The 23,436-nt window shown below is 47.7% G+C and overlaps 1 protein-coding gene across 1 annotated transcript in view; it reads right to left on the bottom strand.

Moving 5' to 3' along the window:
* Positions 1-5,126, bottom strand: part of LOC129845336 (tumor protein p53-inducible protein 11-like) — a gene marked incomplete at its 3' end in the record, with an annotated part of 51,032 nt that extends 45,906 nt beyond the window's left edge. The window contains 1 exon segment of the mRNA XM_055913226.1: positions 4,987-5,126. Coding sequence (XP_055769201.1) covers positions 4,987-5,115 — 129 coding nt within the window. The 5' untranslated portion in view covers positions 5,116-5,126.
* Between the last annotated feature and the right edge of the window lie 18,310 nt (positions 5,127-23,436).

The following is a 23,436-nucleotide window of genomic DNA, read 5'->3' as shown; positions in this document are numbered from 1 at the left end:
GGAAGCCTGTTCACAGGAAGCCTGTTCACCGGAAGCCTGTTCACCGGAAGCCTGTTCACCGGAAGCCTGTTCACCGGAAGCCTGTTCACCGGAAGCCTGTTCACCGGAAGCCTGTTCACCGGAAGCCTGTTCACAGGAAGCCTGTTCACCGGAAGCCTGTTCACCGGAAGCCTGTTCACAGGAAGCCTGTTCACAGGAAGCCTGTTCACAGGAAGCCTGTTCACAAACATCAAGTTATTTTAAAAAGACATCTTATTGTGTTTAGTTTTTCCTCTGTTTGACCCAACTGTCAAATCGCAGGAATTCTGATCTCTGTCCGTGGTGCTGAATCCACTTGTAAAGGCCTCAACTGGCAGCTTCATTAAATAGTACCCGCAAAACACCAGTCTCAACGTCAACAGCGAAGAGGCGACACAGGGATGCTGGCCTTCTAGGCAGAGTTGCAAAAGAAAAAGCCATATCTCAGACTGGCCAATAAAAATAAAAGATTAAGATGGGCAAAAGAACACAGACACTGGACAGAGGAACTCTGCCTAGAAGGCCAACATCCCGGAGTCGCCTCTTCACTGTTGATGTTGAGACTGGACAGAGGAACTCTGCCGAGAAGGCCAGCATCCCGGAGTCACCTCTTCACTGCTTACGTTGAGACTGGTGTTTTGAGGGTACTATTTAATGAAGCTGCCAGTTGAGGCCTTGTGAGGCATCTGTTTCTCAAACTAGACACTCTAATGTACTTGTCCTCTTGCTCAGTTGTGCACCGGGGCCTCCCACTCCTCTTTCTATTCTGGTTAGAGACAGTTTGCGCTGTTCTGTGAAGGGAGTAGTACACAGCGTTGTATGAGATCTTCAGTTTCTTGGCAATTTCTCACATGGAATAACCTTAATTTCTCAGAACAAGAAGAGATTGACGCGTTTCAGAAGAAAGTTTTGTTTCTGGCCATTTTGAGCCTGTAATCGAACCCACAAATGCTGATGCTCCAGATACTCAACTAGTCTAAAAAAGGCCAGTTTTATTGCTTCTTTATATCAGGACAACAATTTTCAGCTGTGCTAACATAATTGCAAAAGGGTTTTTTAATGATCAATTAGCCTTTTAAAATTATAAACTTGGATTAGCTAAAACAACATGGCATTGGAACACAGGAGTGATGGTTGCTGATAATGGGCCTCTGTACGCCTATGTAGATATTCCATTAAAAACAAAATCTGCCGTTTCTAACTACAATAGTAATTTGCAACATTAACAATGTATTTCTGATCAATTTGATCTTATTTTAACGGACAACAAATTTGCTTTTCTTTCAAAAACAAGGACATTTCTAAGTGACCCTAAACTTTTGAACGGTAGTGTATATATTTTTGGGGGTTTAAGTTGGTTGAGCGCCTTCTAGTCCTTTCTAATCTAACGCATTTACACTGTTGATGAAGAGCTGTAGTAAATATCTCACTGTACCGTTACACCCTCTGTGTTCTGTGCATGTGACAAACAGAGAGATGAAGAACTGTAGTAAATATCTCACTGTACCATTACACCCTCTGTGTTCTGTGCATGTGACAAACAGAGCGAGAGAGATGAAGAGCTGTAGTAAATATCTCACTGTACCGTTACACCCTCTGTGTTCTGTGACAAACAAACTCCGATTGTGTCATAAAGACTTGATCTCCAGAAATATTTCAATAATAATTACGTAACGAATCCAAAATCACACCATGCTGACAGAGCATGAATATTCCTCCCGAAACTGTGTTCAGCGTTTCAGTTATTTAATACCTGTTGTGTCTTCGACCCTAGGAAGCTTTCATCATCACACGGTAGGAAGACATGTTTGTACTGTCAAGAACATAATCCATAGGAGAGAAAGAAGGAGCAAGAGAGAGAGAGAGAAACAGATAAAACAGAGAGAAAAACAGAGAGAGAGAGAGAGAGAGAGAGACAGATAAAACAGAGAGAAAAACAGAGAGAGATAGATGGAGAGAGAAAAACAGAGAGAGAGAGAGAGAGAAAGAGAGATGGAGAGAGAGAGAAACACAGAGAGAGATGGAGATAAACAGAGAGAGAGAGAGAGAGAGAGAGAGAGAGACAGAGAGACACACAGAGAGAGAGAAACAGAGAGAGAAACAGAGAGAGAAGATGAGGAGAAACACAGAGAGAGTGAATGTACGTGCAGCGATAGAGGTGAGGTGACATGGAGTCAGGTGTTTGATGCCTGATCAAAGGCCATCTCTGTACACAGAGAGCCAGTTCAGTTCTGTACCAGGTAGCCATCTGCTGTGTCTGCTGTTGGCACTATGAACATGTGTCCATGGTATCAAATTCACTTTCAAACGCTGTCTCTACAAACAAGGCCCCTGGACTGAATTCTATACCAAGTCTCCATGTCTGCTATGACTCTAACATGCAGACCACAACGCTCGCGTCGCAAAAATAAATGTACACTTACATGTTATTCAAATCATTGCAAATCAAATCAAATGTTATTTGTCACATACACATGGTTAGCAGATGTTAATGCGAGTGTAGCGAAATGCTTGTGCTTCTAGTTCCGACAATGCAGTAATAACCAACAAGTAATCTAACCTAACAATTTCACAACAGCTACCTTATACACACAAGTGTAAAGGGATGAAGAATATGTACATAAAGATATATGAATGAGTGATGGTACAGAACGGCATAGGCAAGATGCAGTAGATGGTATCGAGTACAGTATTTACATATGAGATGAGTAATGTAGGGTATGTAAACATTATATTAATTGGCATTGTTTAAAGTGGCTAGTGATACATTTTTTACATACATTTTTCCAGTTTTCACCCACACTGCACGCGAGCGTCTGCGTGGCACTAAAATAGTAATTGGTTCTATTTGTGACGCTCAATGCGCTGCAAGTCCGGCCTCTCCCATCTCCTCATTGGTTTTTAGGAGCACCACGTGGGTGATTGAAAGATGAACTGAGGTCCACACTCCGGGTGGGTTGTAGTAATGCTGTAAAGTTGGTTGCCAACCGCCATATAAAGTCCAAAGAAGAAGAAAAACTCCTGAAGGAAGGAGAGATGACGAGAAACTAATTCGGTTGACCGTTTTATCTGTCGATTAATTGTCGGAGTAGAGGACCTTGTGCATTTCAGGTAAAATAACAACTCAATGTTTATCCCAGGACAAATTAGCTAGCGAAAGCAAGCTAGCTAGCTAGCTAAATTGCCATAAATGTTTAATGCTTTTTGACCTGTCCCCAAATTAATAATTGGTTCAGATTTGTTTTGATATTTCAACCTGCGTGTCCTGATCACTTCTGGTGTGGGGGGGGGGGGGGGGGGGGTGAACAAAATCAACTTGCGGACGCACGGGCGCGTGTGGTTTGGTCAGCATGTAAGGAGGCAGGTACCCCAGCGGTTAGAGCGTTGAGCCAGTAACTGAAACGTTGCTGGTTTGAATACCCAAGTTCGACAAAGTGAAAAATCTGTCGACGTGCTCTTGAGCAAGGCACTTAACCCTTATTTGCTCCAGGGGTGCCATGCTACTATGAAACAACATTTCACTGCACCTATCGGGTATATGAGACAACAAAACACGTCCCCGTCCCCCTCTATTGACAAACTCATACAGTAAATAAGTGTTTTTTAAAGAAAATAAAATGTATACGGAGCCTTCAGAAAGTACTCACATCCCTGGACTTATTTCACATGTTGTTGTGTTACAGCCTGAATTCAAAATATAATACTTTAAAAATATATATATTTCTACACACACAATACCCCATAACGACAAAATGAACTTCGAACGTTTCTATACATCTTTTGCACAGATATTTTAGAATCACCTTTGGCAGCGATTAAAGCGATTAAGTCTCCTGGATTGTGCAACATTTGCCCATTATTCTTTTTTTTTAATTATTTGAAGTTTGTCAAATTGGTTGTTGATCATTGCTAGACAACCATTTTCAGATCTTATCATAGAATTTCAAGTAGATTTAAGTGAAAACTGGTCACTCAGGAACATTCACACTCTTTTTTTTATCCTGAAAACCCCCCCAGTCCTTAACGATTAAAAGCATGCCCATAACATGATGCAGCCACCACTATGCTTGAAAATATGGAGAGTGGAACTCAGTAATGTGTTATATTGGATTTGCCCCAAACATAACACTTTTTATTCAGGAAAAAAAGTTAATTTCTTTGCCACATTTCTTTTGCAGTATTACTTTAGTGCCTTGTTCCAAAACAAGAAGATGCATTTGGAATATTTTATTATGTACATGGTTCATTCTTTTCACTCTGTCAATTAGGTTAGTATTGTGGAGTAACTACAATGTTGTTGATCCATCCTCAGTTTTCTCCTATCACCGCCATTAAACTATAACTGTTTTAAAGTCACCATTGGCTTCATGTTTAAATACCTGAGCAGTTTCTTTCCTCTCCGGCAACTGAGTTAGGAAGGACGCCTGTATCTTTATAGTGAATGGGGTGTATTGATACACCATCTAAAAGTGTAATTAATAACTTCACCATGCTCAAAGGGATATTCAATGTCTTTTATACCCATCTACCAATAGGTGCCCTTCTTTACGAGGCATTGGAAAACCTCCCCTGGTCTTTGTGGATGAAACTGTGTTTGAAATTCACTGCTCGACTGAGGGACCAGATAACTGTATGTGTGGCGTACAGCGATGAGGTAGTCATGTTAACACACTATTATTACACAGAGTCCATGTAACTTATTATGTGACTTGTTAAGCACATTTTTACTCCTAAAGCTATTTAGGCATTTCAGCTTTTCATTTTTTATTAATTCGTAAATATTTCAAAAGACGTAATTCAACTTTTACATTATGGGGTATTGTATGTAGGCCAGTGACCACCCAAAAAATCTAAATTGTATCCATTTTAAATTCAGGCTGTAACACAACAAAATGTGGGAAAAGAAAATGGGGGTTGAATACTTTCTGAAGGCCCTGTAGAATCTGTGTGTGTCTGCATACTACTGACCTTTGACCTGTGTATCTCTCCATCATCATCCTCTCCTCCGACGCCCAGGATCTTCCTGGTCTTCAGCCGGCTCACCAGATCTGTCTGGCTGTGCTTCTTCATCAGAGGGGGTTGGGGTTTGCTGCTCATGGCTGATACGGGGGGGGGGGGGGGGGGTTACGACCAATGACTCCTAAAAACCACAACATAACAAGAGAAAGATGGAGAACATGGGCTGTGTTCATTAGGGCACGCCGTAGCAAAACAGTATGCATCATAAAACGCAAAACAAGCTACGGTTCTGAGGGGAGACGCTACGGTTCTGAGGGGAGACGCTACGGTTCTGAGGGGAGACGCACCGGTTCTGAGGGGAGACGCTACGGTTCTGAGGGGAGACGCTACGGTTCTGAGGGGAGACGCTACGGTTCTGAGGGGGGACGCTAGGGTCCTGAAAGGTGACGCTACGGTTCTGAGGGGTGACGCTACGGTCCTGAGGGGTGACGCTACGGTCCTGAGGGGTGACGCTACGGTCCTGAGGGGTGACGCTACGGTCCTGAGGGGTGACGCTACGGTTCTGAGGGGTGACGCTGCGGTCCTGAGGGGGGACGCTATGGTCCTGAGGGGGGACGCTACGGTTCTGAGGGGGGACGCTAGGGTCCTGAGGGGGGACGCTAGGGTCCTGAGGGGGGACGCTAGGGTCCTGAGGGGGGACGCTAGGGTCCTGAAAGGTGACGCTACGGTTCTGAGGGGTGACGCTACGGTCCTGAGGGGTGACGCTACGTCCTGAGGGGTGACGCTACGGTCCTGAGGGGTGACGCTACGGTCCTGAGGGGTGACGCTACGGTTCTGAGGGGTGACGCTGCGGTCCTGAGGGGTGACGCTGCGGTCCTGAGGGGTGACGCTACGGTCCTGAGGTGTGACGCTACGGTTCTGAGGGGTGACGCTACGGTTCTGAGGGGTGACGCTACGGTTCTGAGGGGTGACGCTACGGTTCTGAGGGGTGACGCTGCGGTCCTGAGGGGGGACGCTACGGTCCTGAGGGGGGACGCTACGGTTCTGAGGGGGGACGCTAGGGTCCTGAGGGGGGACGCTAGGGTCCTGAGGGGGGACGCTACGGTTCTGAGGGGTGACGCTACGATTCTGAGGGGTGACGCTACGGTTCTGAGGGGTGACGCTACGGTTCTGAGGGGTGACGCTACGGTTCTGAGGGGTGACGCTACGGTTCTGAGGGGTGACGCTACGGTCCTGAGGGGTGACGCTACGGTTCTGAGGGGTGACGCTGCGGTCCTGAGGGGTGACGCTGCGGTCCTGAGGGGTGACGCTACGGTCCTGAGGGGGGACGCTACGGTCCTGAGGGGGGACGCTACGGTTCTGAGGGGTGACGCTACGGTTCTGAGGGGTGACGCTACGGTTCTGAGGGGTGACGCTACGGTTCTGAGGGGTGACGCTACGGTTCTGAGGGGTGACGCTACGGTTCTGAGGGGTGACGCTACGGTTCTGAGGGGTGACGCTACGGTTCTGAGGGGTGACGCTACGGTTCTGAGGGGTGACGCTACGGTTCTGAGGGGTGACGCTACGGTTCTGAGGGGTGACGCTACGGTTCTGAGGGGTGACGCTACGGTTCTGAGGGGTGACGCTACGGTTCTGAGGGGTGACGCTACGGTCCTGAGGGGTGACGCTACGGTTCTGAGGGGCGACGCTACGGTCCTGAGGGGGGACGCTACGGTCCTGAGGGGGGACGCTACGGTCCTGAGGGGGGACGCTACGGTTCTGAGGGGCGACGCTACGGTTCTGAGGGGCGACGCTACGGTTCTGAGGGGTGACGCTAGGGTCCTGAGGGGGGACGCTAGGGTCCTGAGGTGTGACACTACGGTCCTGAGGGGAGACGCGACGGTCCTGCGGTATAATGTTACAGTTCTGAGATTTACTGTTATGTTTCTGTACAGATAGTAGAATGCCTGGGGTGAGGAGGATGAGGACACAGGGCCGACATGAGCTCTTTATCTCTCTGATGTAGAGCAGAGCAGGCCCAGTATAGGCCAGGCATTTCTGTTGAGGGAAATGTAGTACAGTACTACCATGGATTTATGTGCAGAGAGAAATGGATCAATGTGGAGTGTTGGTCTGTGTACTCCTAAATAGAGCCCATCCCAACTCCAGATAAGGCTGTGTGTCAGTGCTTTCTGTAAAAACAGAGTCAGAGAGAGGAGTTGATTCACACTTCAGTCTGATCTCTCTCTCTCTCTCTCTCTCTCTCTCTCTCTCTCTCTCTCTCTCTCTCTCTCTCTCTCTCTGACTCTCTCTCTCTCTGACTCTCTCTCTCTCTGACTCTCTCTCTCTCTGACTCTCTCTCTCTCTCTGACTCTCGCTCTCTCTCTGACTCTCGCTCTCTCTCTGACTCTCGCTCTCTCTCTGACTCTCGCTCTCTCTCTGACTCTCGCTCTCTCTCTGACTCTCGCTCTCTCTCTGACTCTCGCTCTCTCTCTGACTCTCGCTCTCTCTCTGACTCTCGCTCTCTCTCTGACTCTCGCTCTCTCTCTGACTCTCGCTCTCTCTCTGACTCTCGCTCTCTCTCTGACTCTCGCTCTCTCTCTGACTCTCGCTCTCTCTCTGACTCTCGCTCTCTCTCTGACTCTCTGACTCTCGCTCTCTCTCTGACTCTCGCTCTCTCTCTGACTCTCGCTCTCTCTCTGACTCTCGCTCTCTCTCTGACTCTCGCTCTCTCTCTGACTCTCGCTCTCTCTCTGACTCTCGCTCTCTCTCTGACTCTCGCTCTCTCTCTGACTCTCGCTCTCTCTCTGACTCTCGCTCTCTCTCTGACTCTCGCTCTAAAGCAAGTAACAGCCTGTTTCCACTCGTAGAATAACAGAGGAACTACAACACATATCTACAGCTGTAGATTTCTCATCTGTCATCAGATTCCCTGTGGAAGGCCAATAACACCATGTTTACAACAGGACAACAGGTAGCAGCCTACTACCATGGAGCCTACAGCCTACTACCATAACTACCATGGAATTATTAGGGGAAGCAAAGCTCGTATTTACTAAAGTAAAGTTCTCATAATTCATGTTCAGCAGCATTACCGACGGGGAAAGTCTTTTTGGAGACTGCTGGATGTTTATGAGAGTGGGCCTGAGGTAAATGGATTGTAACCAACCTTGAACAGGTCTCAACTAGACGAAGGAAGGAAAACTACTTCCATTTCTAGGGACATTTTCTTCTTCTTAGAAACCATTTACTCCCATTCAGCCATCTACACCTTTTCATAAAGTAGAGTTTAGATTTTTTTTGAAAGGTTTCAAGTACAAGGAGTTGCTGGAATGGTTATGGAAACTACTGTAATTCAAAATGTAATTCCATTGTCCTGTGAATGATGAAAGGAGTGTCTCTGCTGCCCTAGTTGTTGAAATGTAGGAGACGTTTGTAGATGACTCAGAGTAAACCTGTCCTTTAGGCTCTGTGTCTTTTCAACCCTGAACACATACGATAACAAACCTCTGGCCACGCTCCAAATACTGGTTCCCCTGCCTGGTATAATGTAGAGAACACACACACACACACACACACACACACACACACACACACACACACACACACACACACAGAGAGAGAGAGAGAGCCCATGCAATATGCATGTCCCTGAATCCACCCAGATCAACGTTGACCTTTCAGCCGAGCGGAAACAGTAGTTGCCATGGTGTCGAGGGCGGTATGTGTGTGGCTTGGGATTGGGAATAGAGAATTTGACACGTTAAAAGATTAGGCCTAAAAATCCCAATGTTTTCTCTTCTTAGTATAATTTAGTGTAGCCGTTGTTTTAGTATTCGTTTTTTCAAAGCATAGAAGAAGACATCGTTATGGTCCTGATGTTTTCCAGAAGTTAATCTGACTGATTTCAGTCAGACTTCCTGGGTCGGCGGCCGTGTTTAATTAAAACAGCAGCAGGAGGTTAACGACCAGATTACTGCCAACCTGTTTACTCTGGGTCAAGGGGCCAATGGCACTAGGATGGCCCGTTACCAAGCAACCACAACCAAAAAAAAAGGGAACGCAGCATTCGTTACTGTCCTCCCTGTCCCCTCCGTACCCTCTTTCCTCCCTGTCCACTCCGTACCCTCTTTCCTCCCTGTCCCCCGTACCCTCTTTCCTTCCTGCCCCCCCCCCCCCCCCCCCCCGTACCCTCTTTCCTTCCTGTCCCCCCCGTACCCTCTTTCCTCCCTGTCCCCCGTACCCTCTTTCCTTCCTGTCCCCCCCGTACCCTCTTTCCTTCCTGTCCCCCCCGTACCCGCTTTCCTCCCTGTCCCCTCCGTACCCTCTTTCCCCCCGTACCCTCTTTCCTCCCTGTCCCCCCCGTACCCTCTTTCCTTCCTGTCCCCCCCGTACCCGCTTTCCTCCCCGTCCCCTCCGTACCCTCTTTCCCCCCATACCCTCTTTCCTCCCTGTCCCCTCCGTACCCTCTTTCCTCCCTGTCCCCCACGTACCCTCTTTCCTTCCTGTCCCCCCCGTACCCTCTTTCCTCCCTGTCCCCCCCGTTTACCATGACCCCCTTGTACCCTCTTTCCTTCCTGTCCCCCCCGTACCCTCTTTCCTCCCTGTCCCCCCCGTACCCTCTTTCCTCCCTGTCCCCCCCGTACCCTCTTTCCTCCATGTCCCCCCCGTACCCTCTTTCCTCCCTGTCCCCCCCGTACCCTCTTTCCTCCATGTCCCCTCCGTACCCTCTTTCCCCCCGTACCCTCTTTCTTCCCTGTCCCCCCCGTACCCTCTTTCCTTCCTGTCCCCCCCGTACCCTCTTTCCTCCCTGTCCCCCCCGTTTACCATGACCCCCTTGTACCCTCTTTCCTTCCTGTCCCCCCCGTACCCTCTTTCCTCCCTGTCCCCCCCGTACCCTCTTTCCTCCATGTCCCCCCCGTACCCTCTTTCCTCCCTGTCCCCCCCGTACCCTCTTTCCTCCATGTCCCCTCTGTACCCGCTTTCCTCCCTGTCCCCTCCGTACCCTCTTTCCCCCCGTACCCTCTTTCCTCCCTGTCGCCCCCGTACTCTCTTTCCTCCCTGTCCCCCCCGTACCCACTTTCCTCCCTGTCCCCTCCGTACCCTCTTTCCTCCCTGTCCCCTCCGTACCCTCTTTCCCCCCGTACCCTCTTTCCTCCCTGTCCCCCCCGTACCCTCTTTCCTCCCTGTCCCCCCCCGTACCCGCTTTCCTCCCTGTCCCCCCCGTACCCTCTTTCCTCCCTGTCCCCTCCGTATCCTCTTTCCCCCGTACCCTCTTTCCTCCCTGTCCCCCCCGTACCCGCTTTCCTCCCTGTCCCCTCCATACCCTCTTTCCTCCCTGTCCCCTCCGTACCCTCTTTCCCCCCGTACCCGCTTTCCTCCCTGTCCCCTCCGTACCCGCTTTCCTCCCCCCCCCCCGTACCCTCTTTCCTCCCTGTCCCCTCCGTATCCTCTTTCCCCCGTACCCTCTTTCCTCCCTGTCCCCCCCGTACCCGCTTTCCTCCCTGTCCCCTCCATACCCTCTTTCCTCCCTGCCCCCTTGTACCCTCTGACCCCCCTTTGCTGTAGTAACTACTAACACTGCGGTCTTTAGTGAAAGGATTGATCCATCAGGGAAATGGCTGTTAGTCCATGGATCATTACACCTAAAGAGGATCCACACGGACGCTCAGAATGGGACAATATATTGACCGAATGACTGAGGGAGCGAGTTGGGACATACAATGTACACAGACTGTAAACAGACGGTCATTAGTTGGTTTAACAGTGTGACGTATAGCCACTACCATCCAGCCATACTGTATGGAGAATAGAAGGCATAGGGAGGCAGAGAGGGAGGGGAAGGAGATAGGGAGGCAGAGAGGGAGGGGAAGGAGATAGGGAGGGGAGTGAGGAAGAGGAGGGAAAGAGGGACTAAAGAGGCATGCAGCTGAATCTCCTCTTGAAACAGAAATCTGGGACCAATGACGTCTGATAAACGTCTGACTGACTGAAGAGGCGTCTTCCTGGGTGAAGTGAACATGTCATTGTAGCAGACGCCTTCATCCATAACGTTTAGTTCACGTGACCCCAGACGGAACCAAACCCACGACCCCTGGCCTTGCTAACGCCTTCATCCATAACGTTTAGTTCACGTGACCCCAGACGGAACCAAACCCACGACCCCTGGTCTTGCTAACGTCTTCATCCATAACGTTTAGTACACGTGACCCCAGACGGAACCAAACCCACGACCCCTGGTCTTGCTAACGTCTTTATCCATAACGTTTAGTACACGTGACCCCAGACGGAACCAAACCCACGACCCCTGGTCTTGCTAACCTCTTTATCCATAACGTTTAGTACACGTGACCCCAGACAGAACCAAACCCACGACCCCTGGTCTTGCTAACGTCTTCATCCATAACGTTTAGTTCACGTGACCCCAGACGGAACCAAACCCACGACCTCTGGTCTTGCTAACGTCTTTATCCATAACGTTTAGTTCACGTGACCCCAGACGGAACCAAACCCACGACCCCTGGCCTTGCTAACGTCTTCATCCATAACGTTTAGTTCACGTGACCCCAGACGGAACCAAACCCACGACCCCTGGTCTTGCTAACCTCTTTATCCATAACGTTTAGTACACGTGACCCCAGACAGAACCAAACCCACGACCCCTGGTCTTGCTAACGTCTTCATCCATAACGTTTAGTTCACGTGACCCCAGACGGAACCAAACCCACGACCTCTGGTCTTGCTAACGTCTTTATCCATAACGTTTAGTTCACGTGACCCCAGACGGAACCAAACCCACGACCCCTGGTCTTGCTAACGTCTTCATCCATAACGTTTAGTACACGTGACCCCAGACGGAACCAAACCCACGACCCCTGGCCTTGCTTACGTCTTTATCCATAACGTTTAGTTCACGTGACCCCAGACGGAACCAAACCCACGACCCCTGGTCTTGCTAACGTCTTCATCCATAACGTTTAGTACACGTGACCCCAGACGGAACCAAACCCACGACCTCTGGCCTTGCTAACGTCTTTATCCATAACGTTTAGTACACGTGACCCCAGACGGAACCAAAAGATATTTTAAAACCTTTACTAATGACATGCCGCTGGCCCTAGGTAAAGCCAGAGTGTCTATGCATGCAGATGACTCCACACTACACACGCCAGCTACCACAGCGACTGAAATGACTGCAGCACTTAACAAAGAGCTGCAGTTAGTTTCAGATTGGGTGGCAAGGAATAAGTTAGTCCTAAATATTTAAACTAAAAGCCTTGTATTTGGGAACAAATCATTCACTTAAACCCTAAACCTCAACTAAATCTGGTAATAAATAATGTGGAAATGGAGCAAGTTGAGTTGACTAAACTGTATGGAGTAACCCGGATTGTAAACTGTCCTGGTCAAAACATGTTGATACAACAGTAACTAGACGGGGAGAAGTCTGTCCATAATAAAAGCTCTGCCTTTTTAAACAGCACTATCAACAAGGCAGGTCTGACAGGCTCTAGTTTTGTCACATCTGGACTACTGTTCAGTCGTGTGGTCAGCTGCTACAAAGAGGGACCTCGGAAAATGACAATTGGCACAGTACTACATAGAGCCATGACTACATGGAACTTAGTTCCACATCAGGTAACTGATGCAAGCAGGAGAATCATTTAGAAAACAGATTAAAATACAATTTATGGAATAGCGGGGACTGTGAAGGGACACAAACATACACACGATAAGACACGCGCTCTACACACACACACATGGATTTTGTGTTGTAGATACGTGATAGCAGAGTAGTGGCCTGAGGGAACACACTTAATGTGTTGTGAAAAGTCTTATGAAACGTAATGTCATGTATTCTTTTAAACTGCATAGAACGGCCTTAATGTTGCTGGACCCCAGGAAGAGTAGCTGCTGCCTTGGCAGGAACTAACGGGGATCCATAATAAACCCCAGGAAGAGTAGCTGCTGCCTTGGCAGGAACTAACGGGGATCCATAATAAACCCCAGGAAGAGTAGCTGCTGCCTTGGCAGGAACTAACGGGGATCCATAATAAACCCCAGGAAGAGTAGCTGCTGCCTTGGCAGGAACTAACGGGGATCCATAATAAAACCCAGGAAGAGTAGCTGCTGCCTTGGCAGGAACTAACGGGGATCCATAATAAACCCCAGGACGAGTAGATGTTGCCTTGGCAGGAACTAACGGGGATCCATAATTAACCCCAGGAAGAGTAGCTGCTGCCTTGGCAGGAACTAATGGGGATCCATAATAAACCCCAGAAAGAGTAGCTGCTGCCTTGGTAGGAACTAATGGGGATCCATAATAAACCCCAGGAAGAGTAGCTGCTGCCTTGGCAGGAACTAATGGGGATCCATAATAAACCCCAGGAAGAGTAGCTGCTGCCTTGGCAGGAACTAATGGGGATCCATAATAAACCCCAGGAAGAGTAGCTGCTGCCTTGGCAGGAACTAATGGAGATCCATAATAAGCCCCAGGAAGAGTAGCTGCTGCCTTGGCAGGAACTAATGGGGATCCATAATAAACCCCAGGAAGAGTAGCTGCTACCTTGGCAGGAACTAATGGGGATCCATAATAAACCCCAGGAAGAGTAGCTGCTGCCTCGGCAGGAACTAATGGGGATCCATAATAAACCCCAGGAAGAGTAGCTGCTGCCTCGGCAGGAACTAATGGGGATCCATAATAAACCCCAGGAAGAGTAGCTGCTGCCTCGGCAGGAACTAATGGGGATCCATAATAAACCCCAGGAAGAGTAGCTGCTGCCTCGGCAGGAACTAATGGGGATCCATAATAAACCCCAGGAAGAGTAGCTGCTGCCTTGGCAGGAACTAATGGAGATCCATAATTAATACAAATGGCATTCGGTCAGTCTGCTCTGCTGGCCATTCGGTCAGTCTGCTCTGCTGGCCATCCGGTCAGTCTGCTCTGTTGGCCATTCGGTCAGTCTGCTCTGCTGGCCATCCGGTCAGTCTGCTCTGCTGGCCATTCGGTCAGTCTGCTCTGTTGGCCATTCGGTCAGTCTGCTCTGCTGGCCATTCGGTCAGTCTGCTCTGCTGGCCATTCGGTCAGTCTGCTCTGCTGGCCATCCGGTCAGTCTGCTCTGCTGGCCATTCGGTCAGTCTGCTCTGCTGGCCATCCGGTCAGTCTGCGCTGCTGGCCATCCGGTCAGTCTGCTCTGCTGGCCATTCGGTTACCTATTCTCTGTCTCACACCAGTGGACAGGGTTAATCCACACACAGTATCAGCACCTTCTCTCTCTCACTAACACAGTCACACTTCACTCTCCTCAGAGAGCCTTCAAAACCGGTCAGAATAACAGGTCTGCCAAGCACCGCCATCCTGGCAGACACCTTGTGATTCACCTGACAACATTACCAACACCTCAGAGAAAGAGAGAGACAGAGAGAGAGGGTGTCAAAGAGACTTTAACAGAGAGAGAGAGATAGATATGACAAGAGAGAGAGATAAAGATGGAAAGAGAGAGATCAATATGGAGAGAGAGAGAGACATGAAAAGAGAGAAATAAAGAGAGAGACATGGGGAGATAAAGAGAGTGAGACAGAGAGAGAGGGAGGAGAGAGAGACAGAGAAAGAGCGAGACAGAGAGAGAGACAGAGAGAAAGAGCGAGACAGAGAGACAGGAGAGAGAAGGAGAAAGAGAGCGAGCAAGAGCAAGAGAGAGCGAGAGAGAGACAGAAAGAGAGACAGAAAGAGAGAGAGAGAGAGAGAGACAGAAAGAGAGACAGAGAGAGAGACAGAAAGAGAAACGGAGAGAGAGACAGAGAGAGAGACAGAAAGTGAAAGAGAGAGCAACGGAGAGAGATGCCACACAGCACTACACAGTCACTACATGACTCTCAATAGGTTTGTCAAGTGGCAAAACTAGCAGCACTTGAATTGATTCGTCCTCCTGTCTGAATGATAAAGACCTTTGTAAAGGGCAGTGACGACACAACTACTAGCCTAAGTAGAGATCACAAGTATTTTAGTTGGTCCGGTTCTAACCTACATTCACACTGGTAGGTCGGTAGTAATGTACACTGAGTGGACAAAACATTAAGAACACCTGCTCTTTCCATGACATAGACTGACCAGGTGAAAGCTATGGTCCCTTATGGATGTCACTTGTTAAATCCACTTCAATCAGTGTAGACGAAAGGGAGGAGATAGGTTAAAAAAGGATTTTTAAACCTTGAGACAATAGAGACATGGATTGTGTATGTGTGCCATTCAGAGGGTGAATGGGCAAGACAAAATATTTAAGTGTCTTTGAACAGTGTATGATAGTAGGTGTCAGGTACACTGGTTTATGTCAAGAACTGCAATGCTGCTGGGTTTTCCATGCTCAATAGTTTCCTGTGTGTATCAAGAATGGTCCACCACCCAAAGGACATCCAGCCAACTTGACACAACTGTGGGAAGCATTGGAGTCAACATGGACCAGCATCCCTGTGGAACGCTTTAGACACCTTGTAGAGTCCATGACCCGATGAATTGAGGCTGTTCTGAGGGCCAAAGGGGGAAGGTGTTCCTAATGTTTTGTACACTCAGTGTAGTTCACACACCTAGTCTACACACACCTAGTCTACACACACCTAGTCTACACACACCTAGTCTACACACACCTAGTCTACACACACCTAGTCTACACACACCTAGTCTACACACACCTAGTCTACACACACCTAGTCTCCACCTAGTCTACAGTGTATACATCCACACTATGAGGTTGAAATAATATTATGAATTGTGAAAGTGATGATAATGCCCCTTTTAGTTTAAGTTCTGTTTGAGTCTGGGTTGGAGTTCTGGCCCGCCCGGTAACACCCTCTTTAACCATGATGAGACCATGCTGATTGGGTCTAGAGTTCTGGCCCGCCCGGTAACAACCTCTTTAACCATGATGACACCATGCTGTTTGGGTCTAGAGTTCTGGCCCGCACGGTAACACCCTCTTTAACCATGATGACACCATGCTGTTTGGGTCTAGAGTTCTGGCCCGCCCGGTAACACCCTCTTTAACCATGATGACACCATGCTGTTTGGGTCTGGGATGGAGTTCTGGCCCGCCCGGTAACACCCTCTTTAACCATGATGACACCATGCTGTTTGGGTCTGGGATGGAGTTCTGGCCCGTCCGGTAACACCCTCTTTAACCATGATGACACCATGCTGTTTGGGTCTAGAGTTCTGGCCCGCCCGGTAACACCCTCTTTAACCATGATGACACCATGCTGTTTGGGTCTAGAGTTCTGGCCCGCCCGGTAACACCCTCTTTAACCATGATGACACCATGCTGTTTGGGTCTAGAGTTCTGGCCCGCCCGGTAACACCGTCTTTAACCATGATGACACCATGCTGTTTGGGTCTGGGATGGAGTTCTGGCCCGCCCGGTAACACCCTCTTTAACCATGATGACACCATGCTGTTTGGGTCTGGGATGTAGTTCTGGCCCGCCCAGTAACACCCTCTTTAACCATGATGACACCATGCTGTTTGGGTCTAGAGTTCTGGCCCGCCCGATAACACCCTCTTTAACCATGATGACACCATGCTGTTTGGGTCTAGAGTTCTGGCCCGCCCGGTAACACCCTCTTTAACCATGATGACACCATGCTGTTTGGGTCTAGAGTTCTGGCCCGCCCGGTAACACCCTCTTTAACCATGATGAGACCATGCTGTTTGGGTCTAGAGTTCTGGCCCGTCCGGTAACACCCTCTTTAACCATGATGAGACCATGCTGTTTGGGTCTAGAGTTCTGGCCCGTCCGGTAACACCCTCTTTAACCATGATGAGACCATGCTGTTTGGGTCTAGAGTTCTGGCCCGTCCGGTAACACCCTCTTTAACCATGATGACACCGTGCTGTTTGGGTCTGGGATGGAGTTCTGGCCCGCCCGGTAACACCCTCTTTAACCATGATGACACCATGCTGTTTGGGTCTAGAGTTCTGGCCCGCCCGGTAACACCCTCTTTCACCATGATGACACAATGCTGTTTGGGTCTAGAGTTCTGGCCCGTCCGGTAACACCCTCTTTAACCATGATGACACCATGCTGTTTGGGTCTAGAGTTCTGGCCCGCCCGGTAACACCCACTTTAACCATGATGACACAATGCTGTTTGGGTCTGGGATGGAGTTCTGGCCCGCCCGGTAACACCCTCTTTCACCATGATGACACCATGCTGTTTGGGTCTGGGATGGAGTTCTGGCCCGCCCGGTAACACCCTCTTTCACCATGATGACACCATGCTGTTTGGGTCTGGGATGGAGTTCTGGCCCGCCCGGTAACACCCTCTTTAACCATGATGACACCATGCTGTTTGGGTCTAGAGTTCTGGCCCGTCCGGTAACACCCTCTTTAACCATGATGAGACCATGCTGTTTGGGTCTAGAGTTCTGGCCCGTCCGGTAACACCCTCTTTAACCATGATGACACCATGCTGTTTGGGTCTAGAGTTCTGGCCCGTCCGGTAACACCCTCTTTAACCATGATGACACCATGCTGTTTGGGTCTAGAGTTCTGGCCCGCCCGGTAACACCCTCTTTAACCATGATGACACCATGCTGTTTGGGTCTGGGATGGAGTTCTGGCCCGCCCGGTAACACCCTGTTTAACCATGATGACACCATGCTGTTTGGGTCTGGGATGGAGTTCTGGCCCGCCCGGTAACACCCTCTTTAACCATGATGAGACCATGCTGTTTGGGTCTAGAGTTCTGGCCCGCCCGGTAACACCCTCTTTAACCATGATGACACCATGCTGTTTGGGTCTAGAGTTCTGGCCCGCCCGGTAACACCCTCTTTAACCATGATGAGACCATGCTGTTTGGGTCTAGAGTTCTGGCCCGTCCGATAACACCCTCTTTAACCATGATGACACCATGCTGTTTGGGTCTAGAGTTCTGGCCCGTCCGGTAACACCCTCTTTAACCATGATGACACCATGCTGTTTGGGTCTAGAGTTCTGGCCCGTCCGGTAACACCCTCTTTAACCATGATGACACCATGCTGCTGCTTCTTGTTCTCCGCTCCTTCAATACTGTAATATTTCAGGTCGAGATGCTGCAAAGGGAGTCGGTTAAGGACCAGGGATACTAGAGTTCAACTGATTAGAGACCAGGGATACTACAGTTCAACTGATTAGAGACCAGGGATACTACAGTTCAACTGATTAGAGACCAGGGATACTACAGATCAACTGATTAGAGACCAGGGATACTACAGTTCTACTGATTAGAGACCAGGGATACTACAGTTCAACTGATTAGAGACCAGGGATACTACAGTTCAACTGATTAGAGACCAGGGATACTACAGTTCAACTGATTAGAGACCAGGGATACTACAGTTCAACTGATTAGAGACCAGGGATACTACAGTTCAACTGATTAGAGACCAGGGATACTAGAGTTCAACTGATTAGAGACCAGGGATACTACAGTTCAACTGATTAGAGACCAGGGATACTACAGTTCAACTGATTAGAGACCAGGGATACTACAGTTCAACTGATTAGAGACCAGGGATACTACAGTTCAACTGATTAGAGACCAGGGATACTACAGTTCAACTGATTAGAGACCAGGGATACTACAGTTCAACTGATTAGAGACCAGGGATACTACAGTTCAACTGATTAGAGACCAGGGATACTACAGTTCAACTGATTAGAGACCAGGGATACTACAGTTCAACTGATTAGAGACCAGGGATACTACAGTTCAACTGATTAGAGACCAGGGATACTACAGTTCAACTGATTAGAGACCAGGGATACTACAGTTCAACTGATTAGAGACCAGGGATACTAGAGTTCAACTGATTAGAGACCAGGGATACTAGAGTTCAACTGATTAGAGACCAGGGATACTACAGTTCAACTGATTAGAGACCAGAGATACTACAGTTCAACTGATTAGAGACCAGGGATACTACAGTTCAACTGATTAGAGACCAGGGATACTACAGTTCAACTGATTAGAGACCAGGGATACTAGAGTTCAACTGATTAGAGACCAGGGATACTACAGTTCAACTGATTAGAGACCAGGGATACTACAGTTCAACTGATTAGAGACCAGGGATACTACAGTTCAACTGATTAGAGACCAGGGATACTAGAGTTCAACTGATTAGAGACCAGGGATACTACAGTTCAACTGATTAGAGACCAGGGATACTACAGTTCAACTGATTAGAGACCAGGGATACTACAGTTCAACTGATTAGAGACCAGGGATACTACAGTTCAACTGATTAGAGACCAGGGATACTACAGTTCAACTGATTAGAGACCAGGGATACTACAGTTCAACTGATTAGAGACCAGGGATACTACAGTTCAACTGATTAGAGACCAGGGATACTACAGTTCAACTGATTAGAGACCAGGGATACTACAGTTCAACTGATTAGAGACCAGGGACAGTTCAACTGATTAGAGACCAGGGACAGCAACTGATTAGAGACCAGGGATACTACAGTTCAACTGATTAGAGACCAGGGATACTACAGTTCAACTGATTAGAGACCAGGGACAGTTCAACTGATTAGAGACCAGGGACAGTTCAACTGTTTAGAGACCAGGGACAGTTCAACTGTTTAGAGACCAGGGACAGTTCAACTGATTAGAGACCAGGGACAGTTCAACTGATTAGAGACCAGGGATACTACAGTTCAACTGATTAGAGACCAGGGATACTACAGTTCAACGGATTAGAGACCAGGGATACTACAGTTCAACGGATTAGAGACCAGGGATACTACAGTTCAACTGATTAGAGACCAGAGATACTACAGTTCAACTGATTAGAGACCAGGGATACTACAGTTCAACTGATTAGAGACCAGGGATACTACAGTTCAACTGATTAGAGACCAGGGATACTACAGTTCAACTGAGAAGGGTGGGCAGGACAGACAGACAGACAGACAGACAGACAGACAGACAGACAGACACAGACATAGCAATGGGACAAACACCAAATTGAGACTGCATTGCAGAATTCTGAAAAGAACATCCTCTGTGTACAACGTGAAACACGAAATAATGCATGCAGAGCAGAATTAGGCCGATACCCACTAATTATCAAAATCCAGAAAAGAGCCGTTAAATTCTACAACCACCTAAAAGGAAGCGATTCCCAAACCTTCCATAACAAAGCCATCACCTACAGAGAGATGAACCTGGAGAAGAGTCCCCTAAGCAAGCTGGTCCTGGGGCTCTGTTCACAAACACAAACACACCCCACAGAGCCCCAGGACAGCAACACAATTAGACCCAACCAAATCATGAGAAAACAAAAAGATAATTACTTGACACATTGGAAAGAATTTACCAAAAAAAACAGAGCAAACTAGAATGCTATTTGGCCCTAAACAGAGAGTACACAGTGGCAGAATACCTGACCACTGTGACTGACCCAAACTTAAGGAAAGCTTTGACTATGTACAGACTCAGTGAGCATAGCCTTGCTATTGAGAAAGGCCGCCACAGGCAGACATGGCTCTCAAGAGAAGACAGGCTATGTGCTCACTGCCCACAAAATGAGGTGGAAACTGAGCTGCACTTCCTAACCTCCTGCCCAATGTATGACCATATTAGAGAGACATATTTCCCTCAGATTACACAGATCCACAAAGAATTCAAAAACAAATCCAATTTTGATAAACTCCCATCTATCTACTGGGTGAAATACCACAGTGTGCATCACAGCAGCAAGATTTGTGACCTGCTGCCACAAGAAAAGGGCAACCAGTGAAGAACAAACACCATTGTAAATACAACCCATATTTATGCTTATTTATTTTCCCTTTTGTACTTTAACTATTTGCACATCATTACAACACTGTATATAGACATAATGACATTTAAAATTTATATTATTTTGGAACACTTGTGAGTGTAATGTTTACTGTTAATATTTGATTGCTTATTTCACTTTTGTTTATTATCTATTTCACTTGCTTTGGCTATGTTAACATATGTTTCCCATGACAATAAAGCAGACAAACACAGAGAGACAGAGAGAGCGACAGACAGACACAGACAGAGACAGAGACAGATAGATACAGAGAGAGCGACAGAGAAAGACAGACATACAGACAGACAGACAGACAGACAGACAGACATACAGACAGACATACAGACAGACAGAGAGCGACAGACAGACAGAGCGACAGACAGACAGAGCGACAGACAGACAGCGACAGAGAGAGCGACAGACAGAGAGAGCGACAGACAGAGAGAGCGACAGACAGAGAAAGCGACAGACAGAGAGAGCGACAGACAGAGAGAGCGACAGACAGAGAGAGCGACAGACAGACAGACAGACAGACAGACAGACAGACAGACAGACAGAGACATAGACAGAGACATAGACAAACAGAGAGAGAGACAAACAGAGAGAGAGACAGAGACAGACAGAGACAGAGAGACAGACAGACAGAGAGCTAGGCTTTGTTTCCTGATCAAAGCTAATCAACAACAAAAGGTTCTATATGTACTGCCAGTTTTAACGTATTTACTTCCTGTTCTTTGATGTTTTGACGGTGTTACTGTAGTTCTAACACATTAATCTATTCAAGCTTCGACTGCATGGTTCCTCAGAGAAAAGCACTCAGGACCAGATGAGTAGGCAGACAGGACGTGTGAGTCAATCAGTAAGAAGCTCTCTCATCTCTCTCTCTCTATTTCCTCCTCCCTCTTTTACTCGTCTCCTGTCGCTCTGTCCTTCCTCCCCCTGTCCTTCTCCCCCCCCCCCCCCAGTCTCTCCCTGCTCTGAATGACGTAACAACTTCAGCCCGTCAGACACGCGGCTAGTTGGCTCTATCAGACACATAATGAGTGTCATTGTGAGAAACACAAAGCCCAACACATTACTAGCTGTGTAAGAAGCAGTGGGAGATGAATAGATCTGGCTCAGTTGGCACCAGAATACTGCTGCTATTGAGATTAAATACTACACAAGTCTGAGTCAGGTCCATGTTTTAAAAACTTCTAAATTAATGATGTCTAGCCTGATAGATTCTTCAAGAATATGACTTCTAAATTCTTCACGACGTTAAACTGTATTTCACCACCAGAACCCATTATAAGCTTAGTCCAACTGTATTTCTACACCAGAACCCATTATAAGGTTAGTCCAACTGTATTTCTACACCAGAACCCATTATAAGCTTAGTTTAACTGTATTTCTCCACCAGAACCCCTTATAAGCTTAGTTCAACTGTATTTCACCACCAGAACCCATTATAAGCTTAATTCAACTGTATTTCTCCACCAGAACCCATTATAAGCTTAATTCAACTGTATTTCTCCACCAGAACCCATTATAAGCTTAATTCAACTGCATTCCACCAGAACCCATTATAAGCTTAATTCAACTGTATTTCTCCACCAGAACCCATTATAAGCTTAGTTCAACTGCATTCCACCAGAACCCATTATAAGCTTAGTTTACTTAACAAACACTGTATAGCCTCAAAACATGGTTAGAAGTAGCATGTTGATATCATGGATGGTCAGTCCTTTCATCCATAGTTCTGTCCTGTCCTTTCTCCAGCACCCTCCCCTCAGCTGTTTACCAAAAAGAGTGTCTGGGTGGCAACTTTACTGTTGCCTGAATCCGTGACGGCCCCTTTCAAGCCCGGCGCAGCTCCCTACCGTAATTAGGGGCTTATTTCAGGCCCTTTTTGCAGCCATGAAAAAGCACTTTGTCTGTGAGAGATCAGCAGAGCAGAGGTCTGCATCGAAAATGGCACCCTATTCCCTATATAGTGGTACTACTATAGACCAGAGCCCTATTCCCTATATAGTGGTACTACTATAGACCAGAGCCCTATTCCCTATATAGTGGTACTACTATAGACCAGAGCCCTATTCCCTATATAGTGGTACTACTATAGACCAGAGCCCTATTCCCTATATAGTGGTACTACTATAGACCAGAGCCCTATTCCCTATATAGTGGGAACATATCTACATATATGTACATATCTACCTCTAATACCTTATTATTATCTATCCTGATGTCTAGTCACTTTACCCTGCCTTCATGTACATATCTACCTCTAATACCTTATTATTATCTATCCTGATGTCTAGTCACTTTACCCTGCCTTCATGTACATATCTACCTCAAATACCTTATTATTATCTATCCTGATGACTAGTCACTTTACCCTGCCCTCTTGTACATATCTACCTCAAATACCTCGTACCCCTTCACATTGATCTGGTACTGGTACTTCCTGTATATAACTCCACATTGATCTGGTACTCCCTGTATATAGCTCCACATTGATCTGGTACTCCCTGTATATAGCTGCACATTGATCTGGTACTGGTACTCCCTGTATATAGCTCCACATTGATTTGGTACTGGTACTCCCTGTATATAGCTCCACATTGATCTGGTACTCCCTGTATATAGCTCCACATTGATCTGGTACTCCCTG

Source organism: Salvelinus fontinalis, unplaced genomic scaffold, assembly GCF_029448725.1.
Source record: "Salvelinus fontinalis isolate EN_2023a unplaced genomic scaffold, ASM2944872v1 scaffold_0281, whole genome shotgun sequence".
Taxonomy (NCBI): domain Eukaryota; kingdom Metazoa; phylum Chordata; class Actinopteri; order Salmoniformes; family Salmonidae; genus Salvelinus; species Salvelinus fontinalis.
The sequence above is the reverse complement of the archived record's forward strand: the minus strand, read 5'-3'. Positions and strand labels throughout refer to the sequence as shown.